Source organism: Rousettus aegyptiacus, unplaced genomic scaffold (genome assembly GCF_014176215.1).
Source record: "Rousettus aegyptiacus isolate mRouAeg1 unplaced genomic scaffold, mRouAeg1.p scaffold_m13_p_15, whole genome shotgun sequence".
NCBI classification, from domain to species: Eukaryota; Metazoa; Chordata; class Mammalia; order Chiroptera; family Pteropodidae; genus Rousettus; species Rousettus aegyptiacus.
The window spans coordinates 18,852,989-18,874,819 of record NW_023416290.1 but is presented as its reverse complement, the minus strand read 5'-3'; the positions used below and the strand labels follow the sequence as shown (position 1 = coordinate 18,874,819).

General features: G+C 33.9%; 1 protein-coding gene across 1 annotated transcript in view; it reads left to right on the top strand.

The window, feature by feature from the left end:
* The window catches only part of LOC107500731, a 56,827-nt gene extending 39,735 nt beyond the window's left edge, over nt 1-17,092 (top strand). Inside the window, exons 6-7 of the mRNA XM_016126217.2 lie at nt 2,712-2,889; nt 16,763-17,092. Of these exons, the coding sequence (XP_015981703.2) occupies nt 2,712-2,889; nt 16,763-17,001 (417 nt within the window). The 3' untranslated portion in view covers nt 17,002-17,092. The remainder of the gene's footprint in view (nt 1-2,711; nt 2,890-16,762) is intronic.
* The last annotated feature ends 4,739 nt before the right edge of the window (nt 17,093-21,831 follow it).

Sequence of the window (21,831 nt, the reverse complement as noted above, 5' to 3'; positions counted from 1 at the left end):
CTAGAATGATCCATGCAGTAATTAATTTATTAGAGTTGGAAATATCATTATGAGCTCATGTTTAGCTTACTTGGATGGTTGCATATAGAAATACTTAAAATTATGTGATATATGTGTTGTATAAACACATATTTTTTTGCTCTGTTAGATGAGAAGGCCTAGAAGTAACAACATCCCAGTAGCAACAAGCAGACCAAGTGTTCAGCTCTTGGTTTTTAAAAACATTTTCCAATAGAAAGAACCAGGGCTCTTTGGAAAAATGGCTGATTCTAGGACTGGGGTAGGAAATGTACAAGATAAGCCCGGAACATCTTATAGTGCCAGAAAGTAAGGTGTGTTCCAAAACAGCCCCCCCCCCACCAACACACACACACATCATTTATGGACATATGTCAATGGACATAGGTGCCAAATGGAAGATCTCCCAACAGCCAAAGCTAGAACAATTTGATAAACAAAATAAAGTCATATTGGATTATAACCTAAAAAAATAAATATTCCTGAATCAATAATAATATACATAAAGTATTGAATAAATAAATATATGGAGGATAAAAGACAAATCTTCTGTGCAGATGAATTCCAGATAAATTATGTAAAATGCTCTGCCTTTAAGGAGGTGGAACATAACTCCTGTCTGTCCCTTTGAAATGGGCTGCACAGAGTGACTTCCTTCCAAAGAGTACATGGAAAGGGGTAAAAATAGTGACTTTGCAATAGAGGAACCCTATAAACACTACCCTAGCCATGTGATCAAGGTTAACAGCAGCAGATTTAAGTCATGTTGATATTGTGCACCCTTGATATGATGTGATGAAAATGGTACTTTACCTTTGTAGTCTTCTCGTAACCCCAGTCTAATTAATCATGAGGAAGGCATCAGACACATTCCTATTGAAAGACATTGTACAAAATATCTGACCAGTACTTCTCAAAACTGTCGAAGTAATCAAAAACAAGGAAAGACTGAGAAACTGCCACAACCAAGAGGAGCCTAAAGAGAAATGATCACTAAATGTAATATATCCTGAACAGGACTCTGGATATAAAGTACACATTAGGTAAAAATTAAGGAAGTCTCAATGAAGTATTACTGATTAATGATAATGTATCAGCACTAGTTCACTAACTGTAACAAATATATCATACTAATATAATATGTTAATAATAGGAAAAAAGTGGTTGTGGGTATATGGGAACTCTGTACTACTTCCTTGATTTTTCTCTAAATCTAAAACTGTTCTGAAAAAGAAAGTCTACTTAAAAAATAATAAAAGGGAGTTCAAAGACTATATCCTTGAAGAACCGGAGAGAATTGAGACACTGTTGATCATTATTGGAAAACTGCAAAGGGGTAGATAATTGATTGTGTCGATAATGAATCTTTTCCTTCACAGAGGCATTAGAGAGACATTTAAGAAATTTCCTGAAGACAATTTGAGATCTGTTCATATTACCACACTGATTAAAACCCTTCATTGGCTCCCATGATCTAAGATGAGGCCCAGACCCTCACTGTAGCGTACAAATAGATCTGACCTTTCTGTACTCAACTTTTCATTGTTCGGCAACATCAAGAAGCTTGTTCATACACATGCTGCCTGTTGCCCCTCAGCCTTTGTTCATGCTTTGCCTGAAATTCCTACCTCCTACCCCAATCCCCACTTTCTTCTAATTAGCTCCACCTTCTCCAGGAAGTCCTTTCTGATTCTCCTGAGTTTAGTGCTTTTTTCCCCTCCTCAAATCCAAGGAATCCGTCTCTATTCTATTGACCTTACATACTATTATGATTATTTGTATATGTGGTTGTGTCCTCTACTTGGCCATGTGCAAATCAAAGCCAGAGTTTTATTGTATCCATAACAAGAATAGAAGATAGAAGTTGCTTAACTTATATTTATATTTTGAAAGAGAGAGAGAGAGAGAGAGAGAGAGAGAGAGAGAGAGAAGAGAGAGAACGAACACTTTTTCTTACCTACAAGAGGGTAGAGATCAGAATATAATTATCTTTTACAAACAAAATAATAGTTGCTATTGGAAATTTTAATTCATTCTCACAAAATTTATTTTCTAGAACTCATAAATCTTATAAGAAAACTTTAAAGCAATTAAAAGTGAAAAAGGTGACATTTTCTAGTATTAGATTATAAACACCATAAAAAAGAGGTAATTTTGAAGATCTGAAGGGTATATTGCAGATTAATCCTAGGCTTCTAATTTTGAAAGCTTTGTTATTCAGTCTTTGAGTAATTTACATGAACTCTGTTTACTGGTGAAAATTTAATCCAGAAAATGTGGACTAGCACAGAAAATTGGTTTGTGTTTAAGAGTAAATGGATTTATGATAAGAATTCTCTTCTTTTCCTTCATTATATTATTTTCCAAAAGGAAATTTGACATTTTAGTATTCTCTGTTCACCTACAGAGGTGGGCAACTCTGAAACAGAATTCAGCATACATTACACTGTCCTTAGTTGAAGCTTCGCTGAGATTCAGAGCTTTCTGTCCAAGGTGTCAGCCAATCACATGGTATCTGTTTCTGGATCTTGTGGAACAGATTGAATTGCATAGTGAAATTTATGCAGAAGGTTCTAGATTTCTCATGATGGTTTGAAAATAAAGCAAAATTATATTTTTGTGAAGTCACCAGTTTTAAATTCTTTCCTTCAGTATTTATTAATGTTTATGAAATCATGTTGTATTGTTTGTAGGGGACAGGAGATATTGACTGTCATTTTAAAATTAAGAAGAACTTGGAAAATGCATCCGTAAGCCTGGAATCTACGAAGAGCCCAGGGTTGTTTGTTGGACTTCAGGCAGATGGACAGGCAAAACCAGTTATTTATACCAAAAATGGGAATGTTTTCTTCTATCCACGAGTCATCAAATGTACGTTTACTCTGAAATACTACTGCCATTTTGTTTTGCTTCATGATATTTTGTGTTCGGTGTCTGATAATTTCATTATACTTTTACTAACCAAATTTCTGCTGTTAGGCTTTTTATGGTTGTTATTATAGAAACAGTATACAAACAAACAAACAAACAATGAAGACCTCTTATCTCAAATTCTGAGTTACTTAATATTAGGTAAAGAATTTTTGCTCCTTTATAGTTCTTTAAGTTGGGTGTTAGTGTTTGTATTTGCGTTTGTGTGTGTGTGTATGTGTATGTGCTTGTATTTTGTTATTTAAGATTTCTATATACACTGAGAGGGGATGGGGCTATTAATTTTTAATCCTCACAGTATAAAGTGAGATGGGAAAAAGGTCAACACAAAAAGTATTTGAATTAAAAACAGGATTTGAAAAAAAATGTTTCAGGATAGGACAGAAATGTGAATATTTTGAAACTGATTTTTCTCATCTAAATTTAGGTTCTCTAGCAAATTGAAGTAAGGATCTGAAAACTTTACTTAAATGACTTAAACTTAGAATGTGTTTGCTTGAACACAAAAGTTAATGAGGTAACCGTTGTTAAAGTTTAGTTTGCTGTTTAATTTTTTCCTGATGTCATTCCACAGATTTTGGCTTAATCAAAATCTGGTTGATTTTCTTAATCAGTCCGACTCTTATTTAACTTATCTTTTCTTGTGCTAAGTCTGCTTATTCTTTACATATTGTATGTAACATATATTATAATACATATACATTATATATTAATACAACAATCTCATATTTGTAGGATATTTTATAGATACATATATTTATATAATATCCTACAGAAGATAGTTTCACATATGAATAAAAAGAGTTTGATTTAACTTGATGGTATATCTGGCCCTGCTCCTTATGATATCTGCATTGATTCTTTTTCAGCCTTTAGTTGCTATATTTAAAATTTTGCAAATTTTTGGGCTGGTACACCTTAACTTACTGCCATACATGCCACCACACCCTCTACCCTCTGTTTTTTCACAGGCTGGCACAGAGTGGCTCTCCTACACAACAAAATGGGTATGCCATCTGTTTCTGGAGCTCTGAAGAGAAACAGATGACTTGAGAGAAAGCAGAAAGGTACAGGGTGGAGTAGAAGAAAAGCAGTGAGAAATAGCTTGCAGGGGACAGCTGGAAGAGCTGAGGAAGAACGGAGAACTAATACTAAGGCAGGAGTAGTAAAGACAAGATGAGAAAGAAGATAATGATGATTAGAAAAAAAAACATGAGGAGAAGAAAAAATAACTTGTAGCAGTATACAAGAGAGAGATCCTAGAAGGCCACATTTATCAACCTAGGAACCAATAGAAACATGTCATTCTTTTTTTACAGGCTCTACAATTTAATTCTTTTATTAGAGCATAGATGCTTTGAGTTTTCTTCTCTACTTGCCAGCTAATAGTTAATGTCAAAGAAAGTTGATTTCTGTGTCTGTGTAACCAAGATAATAGTAACACCTTCCCTATCTAGCTGTTGGGGATCAAGCTAATGAATGTTTTTGAAAGTTCTTGGTCAATAATAATAGCTAATATTTGAAGGCAGCTATTTTGTGTCATATACTGCAAAGCATTGGTTCTATCGTCTACTAGCACTTTGAAAAGTAGATAAATATTGTTTATTGTCTTGAGACTGCACTCTTATTATTTAATAATGTTTTTGAAATAAGAATTGAATATGACCCAGTGATTGTGAATAACTTTAAAAGCTTAAGGAAATAGGGCTGGGACAGATTTTATATTGATTAAACTGGTCGATAGGCATCTATAATCTTTTTATATAATTTCTTTTTCCCTTTTTTTATTATAATAAACAACTACAATTGTGGAAACTCTGAAAATATACTATGCAGTCTATCCAAAAATTTAAAAAATATATATTTTGATGCGTATATATTCATGATTTTTTTCTATGAAGGTGTGCGTTTTATATATTTATCTACCTGCTCTAAATATACTAAAAGTATATTTTTAAACAAAAAGATGGAGCCATAGTCTTTTATATATAAAAAGCAATTTAATTTTGCTTTTTATTAAAAAAAAAGAAATGATTTTCATCGATACAAATGTAGTTTTGGCAGTATTTGCCAGTTTTGTGGAGAATTGCCTAGAGGTTCCTGTTTGTCCTGGCTACACAGAGAGCTTCCCCTTTTCCTGATTTTGAACTATCAGCTATCATGCTTAGATCTCACATGTTATTCTTATGATTAGATGAAAATTCCTGTGATCAGCAAGCTCTTCTTACTTGGATTCACCCAGGAGGATAAGCATGTAATTCTGTTTGTTAGTTAAGTTAACATTTATGAATGTTCTAATTGATACTAGACATTCATTGCAGATATCACTTTTCATTTGAAAACAAAAAATAGGAGGATTTTCAAACATACTGTAAAGCCATTAACCTTAGTACTGATAAGATTGCTTCTCTTCAGTAGTCCCCTTTAAATTATGGGGAATATGTTCCAAGACTCACAGCAGATGCCTAAAACCATGGACAGTACCAGAACCTATATACTCTATATTTTTCTTATACATACATACCTATGATAAAGTTTAAGTTATGAATTAGGATCAGTAAGGAGTTAACAACAATAAGATAGTAAAATAGAACAATTATAACTATACTGTAATAAAGGTTACGTGAATATGGCATTACTAAGAAAAATAAGGATAATGAACGTAGGTGCTGCAGTGCTGCGACAGTTAATTTGGCTACTAAGTGACTTATGGGTGGGTAGCATACACAGCATGGATACATTGGACAGGGGGATGATTGATGTCCCAGGTGGGACAGAGCAGGATGGTCCAAGATTTCATCATGCTACTCAGAATGGTACACAGTTTTAAAACTTATGAAATGTTGTGAGGTGAAGAAGTTGCCTTAACTTGTAAGCTATCAAGACTTATTATAAAGCTATAATAATTAGACGGCAGGATATTGCACAAAGAGATAGTTAAATAGATTCATGGAACAGAGCAGAGAACATAGGAAAAGATATGTTAGTTTATGGAAACTTGATACATGACCAAGTTGGCTTCACAAATCAATGGGGAAAAAATGGATATTCAATAAATGGTGTTAGCACAATTGGTTATTCATATTAAGGAAAAAAGTGGATTTTCTACTTTGCACTGTAAAAAAATTTTAATCAGTTGGATTTAAAAATTAATTGAGAAAGATAAAATGTAAAACATTTAAAACAAAAACATAGGAGAATATGACTCTGATGTAGGCAAGGATTTAAGATATCAAAAGTACCACCTCTAAGGAAAAGATTAATAAATGAAACTATATTAAATTTAGAACTTTTAATGAGAAAAGACTTCACCAAGAGTGAAAAGACAAGCATCAGAGAGAAGATAAATGCTTTATGTATAATCACCAAATGCTTAGTATATAGAATATGTAATGAACTCCTAAAAATTAACTAGAAGAGAACAACAACCTAAAAGAATATGGGAAAATGACATATACAAGAATTTCATAGAAGAAAAAATATAAATGTCTAATAAATATATAAAAGAATGGGAGGGAAATGCAAATTAAGAACATTGAGATAACATTTATATACTCTTAAGATAGGAGAAAAATTAAAAGTTAGGTGATATCACCTATACATTGATGGACAGAATGTAAAATGGCAACCACTTTCATAATTATATAGTTTTATATTTAAGAAAAAAGTTATAAATTGTTTATTTCTGGAATGTGGCATTTAATATTTTCAAACCACAATTGACCATGGGTAACTGAAACCATGGAAAGCAAAACTACAGATTGGGGCAACTACTATATTCCAAAGCATTCTAGACATTCAAATTAAAAGGAAACTTAAAATTTCCATACCTTATCACTGATTATTTTCAATCTGTGAAAATGACTACAACACCATTTTGCGCTAATGTGATGTTTTAGCTCAGTACATTACGAATGGCTCATTATATTCTCAACATTATGTGAGAAGTCAAGAGCCTGGATAGAATCATGGACAGGTTAGGAGAGAGATTCTCTCTCTCTCAGGCATTCAGTGGGAAGAAGTACTTGATAGAATTAAAGGCAGAGAGCCCATTTTATAGGAAGTAGTGTAAGTATATATGGAGACACCTATTGACAGGGCCTTCAAGCCAGAATCCTTGGAACATTGCTACAAATCAGCCGACTGTGGCTTTGGCTGACATTTTCAAGATCTGGCTGTCTTGATGTAGTGTCTTCTATATGTTACTTGTTGTCTTCTCGGAATCTTTGAAAAGATTGATACTTAAAGTTTGCAAAATGGTTCTTTCCTTACTACTGTAGACACCCAGATTGGTCTAGAAGTTCTTATTGATCCAGGGAATCTTTTCATTAGTATCATTAATGTCAACATTTGTACAGAAATATACTGTTCCAAGAAATGTTAACTCTAAGATTTCATTTCGAAATATAGCACAGACACTTCCTGTTTTAATAAGGGCAAGAGTACTGGAGGCATTGTTATGGAAATTTTATTGGAGCATCGTGAATCCTAGGAATTCTGAGGAAGGGAGTGAAAGTACCATTTCTTCAGAATATAGTTTCTAGTAACATTTTCTCCTATTCTCACTAGATAAGAACCACAAAGTTAAAGAAATCCATGTGTGCACAATGAGTCCTTTGGCTTCTGTATCAAGTTTGTATTATCCCCACCTCAGACTGTAATGAAAGTATACCTGCAGAATAAGTTGATACAACTTCTCTAAGAGATCTATTTTGACTGTAATGAATCATTAGACACAGTGCACTTCAACAAAAGAAAGCTCAAAGAATGGCTGCTGTGCAGACTCCTGTTTGCTGTGCTGATGTGCACCATTCGAGATTCTGTTTTGTGCAGATATTGGTCTTTACTTTTACCCATGTTTTCCCTTAATTTTCTGGGTAATGTTGAATTTTCTGCTAGATTAAGAAAACAAGTATTAATAAAAATGTCAAAAACAGTGTGCAATATGGAAAAAAATACGTACGCATTGGTCTCTGTCCCCTGGTTCCTGACACAGAGTTTCTGAGACCTTTATAAATTTCTAAGTGATTAGGAAGCTAGGAGCACCTCTTGTTCTAATATTTGGTCTTTGACCCCACCCCAGACACAGGACTCCTAAAACATGTGTCATTGCCTAAGTTATAAGAGCACTAGGAGCTTCTTTTGTTCTATTGAGGCAACTCTGGGTGGGCTTCTGGATAGGTTACCCAAAAGACCATGATTAGAAGCTTGAAATTTTCAGCCCCACTCCCCCAACTACTTCGGAGAGGGTAGATAGACTAGAAATGGACTTAATAATTGAGCATGCTTACATGAGGAAACTTCCATGAAATTCCAACAGTTGGGGGAGCTTTCAGGTTGGTGAGCACATCTACATACTAGGAGGGTGATGTACCCCAACTCCACGGTAATAGAGGCTCCTGTGGTCATAACCCTCCCAAACCTCACCCTGTGTATCTCTTCATCTGGCTATTCATCTGTATCTTTTATCACTTTCTTTAATAAACTAGTAAATGTATTTCTCTGAGTTCTGTGAGCTTCTCTAATGAATTAATGGAACCCACAGAGGCACATGTGGGAACCTTGGATTTGTAGCTGGTCAGTTAGAAACACAGCTAACAAACCACTTTTGATTGGCATCTGAAGTAGGGACAGTCTCGTGAGACTGAACCCTTATTCTATGGGATCTGATGCTATCTCCATCCAGGTAGATGAAGTTAGAAATAAGTTAAATTGTAGGACACCCAGCTGGTGTCACAGAATTGTTTATTATGAAGAAGATCTCCACACATTTGATGACTAGAAGCGTCAGAAGTGAAGCGTTCTGTGTGAAAGCAGAGGAGACACACAGGAGGAAAGAATAGGTTTCTGTAATTCAAACACATAGAACATCTTATAATTATATAACTTATGAAGTGATCATCCCAATAAATCCAGCACCCATCTGACACCCTACATAGTTATTACAATACTATTGACTGTATTTCCCACGCTACACACTACATTACTATGACTATTCTGTAACTACCAATTTGTAAAATGGGCCTTGCCTTTGAACTTCTCAACTTGTTGCCAATTTCCTTAAAAAACATCTCATTGTAAGGTATGTAAAACTCCTGAATGAGGTACTGAGCAGAAAATTAACAGATTATGTTTAATTATTTCTCATAACAGTGAAGAACAAATCAATAAAATAGATTTTCAGTAAGTTAGGAGAATATATATGATGTTCAGTTATTAAAATATAATCCAACCCCTTTTGAAGCTCAGTCTGATAACACTGAATTCATGATGACTAGAATGGAATTTAAACCATCTCCTGACATCCTTTCCGTTTACTAAGTTAGAAGCTACCTCACAGCATTCGTTGGGGGCTTCTGTCACCATAGAGTACCAAATTGAAATGTTTGTTACCATTGTATCCCCAGGACACAGCAAAGTGCCTGGCTCAGCATAGGTTTTGAATGAATGAATGTGTAGCATCAAGTGAATGAGAGTTTGAATCAGGAACGTCTGGGTTTTATTTCCATATGCAGCAGTATACCCCTAATTAGCCTCACTGAACCTCTGTCTTGTCTGTAAATGAGAATAACTTGTGTTAGAGTACTTTCAGTCTGAGTCTGTGGAGCTTTTGAAATTGTAGGTGAGCATATGTTTAGTAAATAAACTATGTGCAGTTATGCAGAAATGTGTATCTGAGGTGGGAAGAAGCTTATGACCTTCTTTAGGTTTTCAAAGAGATCGGTGACTCAAAATGTAAGGAACTCTGTCTTACAGTGCTTTGTAATGAGTGACAGAATGTTTTGTTATTTTTAGATTTGTATTTTTCAATTATAGTTGACATACAATGTTAGTTTCAGGTGTAACAACACAGTTATTAAATATTTATATAACTTATGAAGTGATCATCCCAGTAAGTCCAGCAGCCATCTGACACCATACATAGTTATTACAATACTACCGACTGTATTTCCCATGCTACATGCTGCATTCCTATGACTGTTCTGTAACTACCAATTCGTACCTCTTAATCCCCTCCCCTCTTCACCTATTCCCCAACCCCCCAATCTGATAACCATCAAAATGCTCTATCTATAAACTTGTTTCTGTTGCCTGTTTATCCTGTTCTCTAGATTCTACATGTAACATTTGTCTTTCTCTGACTCTTTTACTACACTTAGCACAATACCCTCTAGGTCAAGGGTCCCCAAATTTAGGCCACACAGCAGGTGAGTGGCAGGCAAGTGCAAAAAGCTTCATTTGTATTTGCAGCCACTCCCTATTGCTATCTCAGCTCCACCTCAGATCATCAGGCATTAGATTCTCATAGGAGCGCCAGTTCCTGGTTCCAAAAAGATTAAGGATTCACGTTGCTGCAGATGGCAAGATTTCATTCTTTTTTATTGCTGAGAAGTATTCCATTATACATATGTACCACCTCTTCTTTATTCATTCATCCATTGACAAACACCCAGGTTGCTTTCATATCTTGGCTATTGTAAATAATGCTGCAATGAACATATGGATTCATATGTCCCTTCAAAGCAGTGTTTTGTTTTGGGTTTTCTTTGGATAAATACCCAGAAGTGGTATAACTGAAGTTTTCTTTGTCTCCTGTTACAGTCTTGTTTTAAAGTCTATTTTATCTGGTATAAGTATTGCTACCCAGCGTTTTTTTTTTTAATTTTTTTAATTTTTATTTTCATGAAACATATTTTTCACCCCTTTACTTTCAGTCTGAATGTATCTTTTGATCTGAAGTGAGTCTCTTGTAGGCAGCATATGTAAGGGTTTTGTTTTCTTATCCATTTATCCACCCTATTTTTTGATTGGAGTATTTAATCCATTGACATTGCAAGTAATTGCTGATAGATATGTAGTTATTGCCATTTTATTATTCAGCATAGGTTTTGAATGAACGATCTTTTTTTTCTGTTTTGATCATTTCTTCTTCTTCTTCTTAAAGAAGTACTAACATACTGGCTTGGTGATGATGTACTCTAGTTTTTCGTGTCAGGGAAGCTCTTTATCTGTCCTTTGATTCTAAATGATAGCTTTGCCTAGTAATCTTAGTTGTAGCTCCTTATTTATTGCTACTCCCCTCTGGCTTGCAAAATTGCTGTGGAGAATTCTTTTGGGAGCTCCCTTGTAGGTAACTAACTGCTTTTGCCTTGCTGCCTTTAAGATTCTCTCTTTGTCTTTAACCTTTGGCTTTTTAATGTTGATGTGTCTTGGTGTGGGCCTCTTTGGGTTCCTTTATCTTGGCACTCTCTGAGCTTCCTGGGCTTGTATTTCCTTCCCCAGGTTAGGGAACTTTTCTGAAATTACTTTTTGAAATAGGTTTTCAATTCCTTGCCCTCTCTCTTCTTCTGGTATACCTATGGCACAAATGTTGGTATGCTGATATTGTCTCAGAGGGCCCTTAAACTATGCTCTTATTTTTAGATTCTTTTTTCTTGTTGCTGTTCTGATTGGGTGTTTTCTGCTACCTTATCTTCTAAATCATTGATTCAACCTTCCGCTTCATCTAATCTACTGTTAATTCCTCCTAAGGTAGTCGTCATTTCATACATTTTTTTTATGTTTTCTATCTCTTTGTTAAAGTTCTCACTGAGTTCATCTACTCTTTCCCGAAGTTCATTGAGCATCCTTATAACAATGCAGTGTTTTGAACTCTACATCTGGTAGATTGCTTATCTCCATTTTATTTAGTTCTTTTTCTGGAGCTTCGTTCTGTTCTTTCATTTGGGACATGTTTACCTTCTCATTTTGGCTGCCTGCTTGTGTTTGTTTCTGTGTATTAAGTAGGTCTGCTATGTCTCCCAGTCTTAGTAGAGTGGCCTTCTATAGTAGGTGTGCTGTGGGTCCCATGGGTACAGTCTTCCCTGACTACTTCAGCCCAATGCTCCAGGTATGTCCCTCATGTGGGTCATGTGTGTTCTTCTATTGTAATTGAGCACTGGTTGCAGTTTGCTCATCAGTGGGAGGCATTGACCCTCAGGCTGATTTGTTGTGAGGACTGGCCTTGACCAGTGGAGAAGTTGTTGTGCAGGGGCTGAGCCTACAAAGCAGGATTTGCTTTAGCAGGGGTCCTAGTGCCTGCCCTGTCTGCCATTCGGGTGTGTCATCTTGAGATGTGGATATGACCCTGGGTGGTGCTCTGGCTCAGACTGATGCTGGCCACTAAGTGTGCAGGCTGGGGCCTTCTGGGAGGGGCCCTGCCACAGGCTAAGTTCACCTGCAGGCAGTGACCTGCCCAGGGCCACCTGGCATGAGCCGCCAAGCAATCTGCATAGGCTTGGAAGCACCGTCAGAGGCCCAGCCACAAACAGAGATTGGCTGCTGCTAGTGCTGAGCTTGGGGGCTGTTCAGGAAGAGGTACAGGGTACGCCGAGGCCAAATGTTGCTTGTTTAGTTTTTGTGAACCTTTGAGAGACTTTAGGAAAGTCTGCAGAATGAACCAAGAAAGGCTGTTTGTATGGAAAATCCACTGGAAGAAGCTTGGGTGGGCCTAGGGAATCACCAGGGCAGAGGGACATGTGTTAGCTATGCTGATGGAAACTCAGGTATGAATGATTTAAGGTTCATAGAAAAATTGAGGGGAAGGAACAGTGAATTTCCATATACCTCTTGCTCCCACATATGCACAGCTTAGCCCATCAAAAGCCCTCACCAAATAGTATATTTATTAAATTGATGAACCTACATTGACATATTGTAATCACTCAAAGTTCATTGTAACATTATGGTTCAGACTTCAGACAATATGTATAATAACATGTATCTACAAAATATTTTTACCGACCTCAAAATTCTTACATTAATTGATTTTTAAATGTTGAACCAGCCTTGTATATCTGGAATAAATCTCGCTTGATCTATTAATCTTTTTATCAATTGTTGGATTCAATTTGCTAATATTTTGTTGAGGATTTTTATATCCGTTCATCAGAGGTATTGGTTTATAGTTTTATTATCTTGTGATGTTTTTGTCTGGTTTTGGCATTAGGGTAACATGACCTGATAGAATGAGTTAGGAAGTATTTCTTCTGCTTCTTTACTCTGAAAGAGATTATAGTGAATTACTATAATTTCTTCCTTAAATGTTTTGTAGAATTCTTCAATGAACCATCTGGGCCAGTTCTTTCTGCTTTGAAAGATTATTAAGTATTGATTTAATTTCTCTAATAGATATTGGCTTATTCAAATTGTATGTTTTTTTCTTGAACTTTGACAAATTGTGTCTTTTAAGGAGGTGATCCGTTTCATTTAGGTTATCAAATTTGTGGGCATAGAATTGTTCATAATATTCCTTTATTGTAATTTTAATGTCCATAAGATATGTGGTGATGTCTTTTCTTTCATTTCTAATGTTAGTGATTTCTGTCTTTTTGTTTTTTGTTTAGTTAGCCTAACTAAAGTCTTATTGATTTTATTGATCTTTTCTAAGAACCGGCTTTTAGTTTCATTGATTTTTTTTCTATTGAGTTTATGTTTCCAGTTTCATTGGTTTCTTCTCTAATTCATCATGGTATATCTTTTATAACTTAAATAGAGTTGATAAATTCCTAGAAGACAAGTGATACCTCTTTTATCATTTTGGGCAAGTCTCTTCTCTGTGACTTGGTTTCTTTATCTACAATTTGGTTAAAATTTAGTTTAATCAATCAATTGTGTATTGAGAATTTATAATAAAAGTCATTTATCCTGATCTCGGAAGCTAAGCAGGGTTGGGCCTGATTAGTACCAGGATTGGAGACCACCTAGGAAGATCAAGTGCTGTAGGTGTAAAAAAATAAAAAATAAGGGATTGTAAGCTGACAAGGTCCTTGCAGTTTGTGAGGTTAACCAAGGGTTACCTTGCCTAAAAAAAAAAAAAAAAATTATTTCTCCCACTACCATTTAGCTGTGCTAGCTAGCTTGTGCAGCAAAACCTCTTCATTCTCTCTTCCATGAGTTTGCATTTTACAAGAGTGCTATGAACTTTATATATAAGAAAAATATGAAGAGATATGACTTCATGTACTTACATGATCAGTTTTATATGGAGTCCATGGAGAAGCTTTTCAATGGATTTTCTGGATATATGGAAGATTTGGAAGTTCTATTTTCCATTGTTCAGATAATAAGCCCACCCTTATAATCCCATTTAATAAAACCACACTGTGGTAGGTATTATTTAAAGAATGTCATACCAATACAATTTGTGACTTTTCATTAACTTCGTTGCACTGTTTGTTACTTTAGAACATCTAGATAGGAGAGAACACGTCTAAGCTTTTTAAGCATCATAACAGAGACTTAATTGTATACAATAATTATACATAATAATTCTCTTGTGCTAATTCCAGCCCAGTTTTATGGTATTAGTCAACCTCTGTATACAAATTGTGAGGCTTGGTGTATTAATAATCTGAAAATATGCAGGGCTGAAGAATGATTCAAATGTTACATTTTTATTACAGCTAGAATAATTTCAGGTTCAGGTATCATGGGAGATTTTATTGAAATATGTTTGTAAAATATATTATTACTTCATGCTAGTCTGCTAAGATTGTCCGCGTTTCAAAATCTAAATGAAATACATATACCCAATTCATCAGATCCTAAATATGTATATTGTGAATTTATTTTAAAAAATGACAAAAACGTTTTAGGTATTAAACTTTATAGACTTATAATATACATGCCATAATATGTCACACTGCTATTGTTTATATTTCAGCTGTTTTACTTTTTAAATACCTGGTGTTTAATAAAACAAAAATTTTTACTCGCTCACTTCATAGAGTTACAAACATTCCGTCTGGTAGATCTCAATACAACTGAATTTTTGGGTATAATGAGACACTGTCTGAAGTGAATAAATTAACCATTCAATTCCAGCTATATGTGTATATACCTTTTAATAGTGTTTCCAGCTGAAAAATTCTGGTTCTTTCTCCTTCATCACAGGTTTTATTTTATGTTGTGGTTGACAGTTTTCACATTCCTTTTTAAACAGTGAAGGAAACAGTGAGACAAAGAAAGCAACACTTACTCCAATTTAGAATAGGTTGTGAATCCACTGGAGGGTCACTTGGTACTTGGATTTTGGACTTCTGTCTGTGATCAACCAGGCCTAAAGACTAAGTGGGCAGCCTTCTGTACAGAGGACAGGAACATCCTAGGTGACCTTTTCAGAAAATATCTTCTAGGCCCTGAATTTCCTACTATTAAAGCAACCATTATATTTATAAAAAAATTTTAACATGTTTTTGAAAATAAGGTAGAATCTTGAGAAGCCAGTGGGGAGGGTATAGATGAGAGATGCTTATTCCCATTTCACAGGCTGTTGTGCAAGCCTTCCTGCGCTTGTTTCTAATTTCTAGATTGGTATGTTAATTGTTTTCTTTTCTTTCCTCCCTAGACACTCCGTGCATGTGTCTGTTATAGCACTCATCAATATATACAATTATTTACATGTTCTCCCTCTGGGTTGTAAACTCCATTAATGTCAAAGCCACATCTTATCCGTTGATTTATTTTTATGCTTATGGCAGAGACTGGAAGAGAGTTTATCTTGTCTTTGTAAATGCTGGATTTCTACATTATTTTTAAATAATGTCAACCCTTAATTATGGGTCTTTTAATTGGATCATGATAAAATGGACCTTAAATTATACTTAGGAATCATTTGGATTTTTTTCCTCTACAAGTATTTATTTACCCTCAGCAAACATGTTTCTAGTCTTTTCTAGTTATATCTCTTAATATTTTAAAGTTTCTTTATTAGCACCAATATCCAGGGCATAGCATTACATTGTAAATAAACCACATGCAAAACCTTGTATTTTACAGGGTTTGGCGTTTAAAAGCTTATTGTCGTCTGAAACTATATCTTATAATCTTTGAAGGATATAAGTGACAACGTGGTCATGGGCAGTTCTTCGGACACCAGTATTGTATAATCTGTGCCATCATGTCACATGATTAAGTTTTGCTAATTCCCATAAGCCCTACCTATGAGTGTTTTATGCCTTCTCATGCTAATATATATTTTATGAGTCATCTTAAATTATTGACTGCAATTATGGTATTAAGAAATAGTTGCTATTATTTAATATTATGTAGAATCAGATATTTGTATAATTTTTTTTTGTTGTTGCTGATGAGGTCTCTAAAATCTGACAATGTAGTATGAATTACTACCATTTAAGAATGGCTATACTGTGCCTGATCCCTAAAAATGAAACACAAACACTTAAATTTTGAAATCCCAAATACAAATAGCACTCGTGAGCATATATTATAAAATTGGAATCATTATTGAGCTAGGTTTGAGATATTTATTCCTGAAGAAGACACCAAAACAACTTGATTCTTAATAAAAAGTAGCAAAATAGTGATTTTTTTCTTCATTTATAGGTATATATATATATTTCTTTGATTCTCATATTTTCATGAAGTCGCATAAAGTATTGTTTAAATGACATTTTCATCAATTTCCCCTGTTGATGAAGGCAAACTACCAGATTATCAGAGTTTCTATTTAGAATCTAAAAGAAAAATATCTTGAATAAGTCATTTGATTCATACTGTGGTGTTAAATTATGGCCTTGATTTTATGAAGCAATGAATATACTTTATAGGAATACTATTCATACGTGGACTGCTGCTGAGAATAAAAAGTCATTTTCTGGTAACTATGTAATACAGAGTAAAACTATTTCACTAGGCATTGAAATGGAAACAATAGCAAAATTTAAACTTGCATAGCTGAACATATGGTGAGTTTTCTGAGAAGAAAAAAGCGATTTTGAGAGGATGACATCTTTTAAAATCTTAATTTCAGTTGGCAGAGAAAACTCAATGGGTATGTCTGAAATACCCAGCCAAGAGGAGGAAAAGATTCAGGAGCCAAAAAACCAGCAAGAAATAACACCAGAATCTGAGGCCAGAGGTCTCTTGCTTTCTTCAACTACAAGTAAGCAACAGCTTCCCCCCACCCCCGCCCCTTTTTTTAGATTGTTTGTCTGCCCTGCTATTTTGTGGACACCTCAAGAAGAACACCAAATTATTTTTATGATATAGATTAGATTATACCACATGGACTTCCTTTTAAGCTGTTATCTTACTTTTTTATGCTTTGGTTTTATATTGCAAAGTATAAATATATTTTAAAATATGTTCATTTCTTTACTTTTAATTTAGTGTTCACTCCTGAACAATGACTTAAAGAGAAGGTGCTATTAAATTATGACATAGTATTGGACAATCACCTATAAAATATCTTGTGAATATATTTTATACATAATAGCAAATTCTCACCAAAGTCTAAATAACAACAAAAAACTCTATCTGATATTGAAACTGAGGCATCAGTAAAAGTACTCTAGGCTTCAGAGGTATGAATATTTAGTTTCTATCTCAGCCTATTTGATCATTTTTCTTGCGCTTAAATATATTAATTTCTATCTGACTGGAAAGTAAAATGAATGGTATCTGATAAATTCTGTGCATCAGGATCTAGCCATCTTTGGGTAAATGACATAGTGACCACTGTCTCTGAGCCACTGTTTTTTAAAACCCCCCTTTTGAGAAAAAGATAAATTATAATGTTACATTTTAAAAAGTGATTTTTGAAAATCAATAATTGCATTTGCTTGCTTTTCTTTCAGATAGCAACAGAAAATAGATGTGTCTTGCTGACAACCCTGTGATACTATTGCGCCATCCAGAAGGAAGAGAAATTAGCCTTTTGATTTTTGCTGCATAGGGCTAGGCCCAGTTTTGTATTTCCATCTCATGTCATGTATCCATGGAGTAGTGTGACAAATCACAGTGCATGAGAAACATGTGCTTAGTTAAAATTTTTCACAGAAGGAGAATTCAGTCTTGTGTCAGGAAGTAATGGCACTTAAATCTGGGATGGCCACCCCATGTAAAATTTGACTTGGCCGAAATAGTATGCTAGCTGAAATGAAATCTCTAGAAATAGATAGTTTTTTATGAGTAGCAAAATATATAAGAGAAAATCTATACATCTTACTAAAATTTGTTCTGGCAACAACATTTCAAAAATATTACCATTGTTAATTTTTTAAAAAGTTTAAGGTTGGTAACATTTTGATTTGATATATTTATGTGTTGCACTATGATTGTCATTGTAAGGTTAGCTATCACCTTTATCACATCATATAATTATCATTTCTTTTTTGCATTTCTTTTTAAAATTTTCATTTCTTTTTTAATTATTTCTTTTTTAAAGAAGTAGTTTTAATGTTTTTGATATTTATAATACAATATTGTCGATAATCACCATACTATACATTAGATCTTCAGGCCTTATTTCTCTACTATTCATAAGTTTGTACCCTTAAACATCTCTGTTATTTCTCTTACTCCCAGCCCCTCCCCTTGCTTTTGGTAACCACCATTTTACTTTTCATTTTTCTGAGTTCGGCTTTTTTTTTTTTTAGATTCCACATATAAATGATATCATACAGTATTTGTCTTTGTATCTCAGCACAACGTCCTCAAGTTCCATCCACATCATTGTAAAGAGCAGGATTTCCTTCTTTCTCATGGTTGAATATTTCATTGCATACAGACATATACACATATACATACATACCACATCTTTATTCACTTGTATTTGTTTATAGGCACTTAGGTTGTTTTATATCTTAGCTATTGTGATTAATGCTGCAATAAAAATGAGAGTGCAGATATATCTTTGATATCCTGTTTTCATTTCTTTTGCATCGATACCCAGAACTGGAATTACTGGGTTATAAGGTAGTTCTACTTTTAATTATTTGAGGAACCTCCATACTGTTTTCCATAGTGGCTGAAACAATTTATAGTTCTACCAACAGTGTACAAGAGGTCCCTTTTTTTTCATATTCTTGCCAATACTTTTTATTACTTGTCTATTACTTGATTTTGATAATAGTTATTCTAACAGTTGTGAGGTGATATCTCATTGATTTTGATTTGCATTTCCCTGATGGTAAGATGTTGAGCATCTTTTCATGTACTTGTTGGTCATTGGATGTCTTCTTTGGGAAAATGCCTATTTAATTCCTCTGCCCATTTTAAAATAGGAGTTTTCGTTATTGTTGTTGAGTTTTATAAGTTCTTTATATATTTTGGATATTAATCACTAATCCAATACCACTGTTAAATTTTTAAGGATTGGAAGTTATAAGTTTTAGAGTGAGGCCAGACAGACCAAATAATTTCAAAAGGATAAAATTAGGCTTCAAGACAAATATAGACCTTTTCGAATTATTCTTTCATTTAATTATTAAATATGTATTGTGTGCCTACTAACTGTCAGATGTAAGGAAATAACAGTGATGGCAAAACAGGTTTGGTCTCTGCCCTCTTGAAGTTTACAGTCTAATGAGCCAGATAAACATTAAACGATTCCACAAAAATATAAGGTTAAAAACAGATCAATTAAATGAAATATCCAAGGCATGCTAGACAGAAAACAAAATTTAAGTCATTCATTCACTGTAAAAATACTTACAAGTTCTTTTTTGGAGTTAATGATAATATAGTAGAATTGGAGAGTTGGCAAAAAACTAAGAAAAGGGAGATGGAATTTAGTAATTCAGCTCTTCGACTTATTAAGCTTTTTAAAACATTGGTATAGCACAGACTTTGGTCTTGGATATGAAATCCTGAAAATCTAGATGATAAAGCTCTCCTAATGCAAATGTCATCAACAAAATGCCCATGATTTGTTTAAATTTTGCCTTCTGTGATTGCAGTAGAAATGGTTTTTATAACCATCCTTTAGGTAGGGAAAAATGTCTTCACATATTAATATTACCTAGAACCTTCTGATTTATTACTGAGTAATTAGATTATGACTCTTTTTAGCTGTCTTATATATACCTCTATCAAACATCTGTGGTAGTTAAAAGTTGTTTATTGCGAGAAATACTTTCCTGTTGGATTTGCAATTTAACTGTCATAGATTTAGGTTACATTAGCCATTCATATTAAAATAAATTAAAATTAGTTGACTAATACTTTAGAACACATATTTTATACTTTAAAGACATTAAAAAACAACTATTCACTCCTGAAGAATGAAATTACATTTGTCAGTCTACTATCAGGATAGGGCAAGATGTATGTCGTTAGGGGGATTAGGTATTATAGTTAAAATAAACCTATCCTCTGTATTCAAAGTACTCATTTATTAAAAAATAAAGATGGAACTTTTCTCATCCACATCAAAGGGAGACAAAGATCTAGAACTTATAATACCATATATACCATAAATAGTGATTTTGTAGTAGAAAATAGAGAAGCATGTCATTAAAATTTCAGGGTTTTTTCTTTTGGGCCGAGTTGAATTTTGATAGTAGGGAGAGTTTGAAGAAGGAATCTTATTTTTGTTAAGAAAAATTTTAATTATGGAAAATTTCAAAAAAAATACAAATGTAGAGAGATTGAACTAATGATCCCTTTTTTACCCATTTCCCAACTTCAGAAATCATCAGTATATTAGCCTAATCTTGTTCCCATTATGGTCTTTCACACTGTGCCACACATCATCCCCATCGGATTAAAGCATACTTAAGGCACTATATCATTGAATTCGTAAACACTTTGGAAACGCCTATTTTAAAAATCATTAAAACATTTGGGACTATAATTTTAAGTGTGAAAACATTGCATCTAAAAACTTTGAAACGAAATATAAAAAGAGAAAACATAATTTACTGCTCTGAACCGAAACTTCCTTTAGAAACCTTCACTGTAACCTCAGTTTCGCTGATGAGAAAACCGAGGCCCAGGAAGATGAACGTGGTTGAAGTCTCACCTATGAATCAAGGCGAACCTGTTCCGGGCCTGGGAGTTTGAGCCGGGCAGTGCGCCGCCAGACCAGCCTTTAATCTGTTGTGATGCTGTCTCGTTAGTGCTGCTGGGCAAGGCCTAATCTCAGCCAGAGGATATTCCTTCCTTAAACCTTCTATATGCCAAAACTTTAAGAAACAAAGATACCTGGGCAAAATAATATGAAGTCTGTTATCAAGTTGAACTCTTTCTTAAAAGCGGCACAGTAAATTACGTTTATAATGAAAAAAAAAAGTAGAACACATGAATCATGAAGGAGAAACTTACAATTAGATTGTCTTATTACCCTCCAAAAAGTACTTTATATGTTATAAATACACAGGTTATGTTGAGTATACAATTTGTGATCTGCTTTTTAATTAATAGAAGATAGTAAGCATTATAAGGGTTTTTTTTGGTAACAATACTATTGGGCATTACTATTTCAAAAATTTCTTAAGTAAAATTTGCAATGGACACTCATCTGTATTTTATATTATTTCTTTAGAATAATTATTAAAAATGGAATTTCCAGGGAATGGATTATATTAATTGTTCTTCCTTTTGTGATCTTAGGTTTGTTCTTTTTTAATATTAAAAAAAAAAAAACAGCACCCAGCATCCAGAGTGAAGTATAGGTTTATTTTTTTGTGTCGTGCTACTGTAGTAAGTTACAATGTGAAGGTAGTGTAAGTTTTACTTTATCACAGAATGAAAATTTGAAAGAACTTTTGGCCTGACAGAAGCAATGTAGAAGTTCACGTGGAGAGTGTAGAAATAAGCCATTCCATTTTAAATAATTCTAATTACTTGAAAATACCTTTCTGTGTTGAGCAGAAAACCTACTCCTTATAAATTCTTTTGACCTATAAAAAGTCAACATTCTTTTTGTAAAATAAATCTTATCTTTTTTTCTTAGTATATCCTCATTTCATCCTAGTATTTTATTCTTATATATAAATATACTAAAAAATGGATTATCAGTGGATTTTAGTATATTTCCTTATTTCAAATATATTTTTATAGCTCCTCCTGACATATGTTTCTAAATTCTTTACCTTT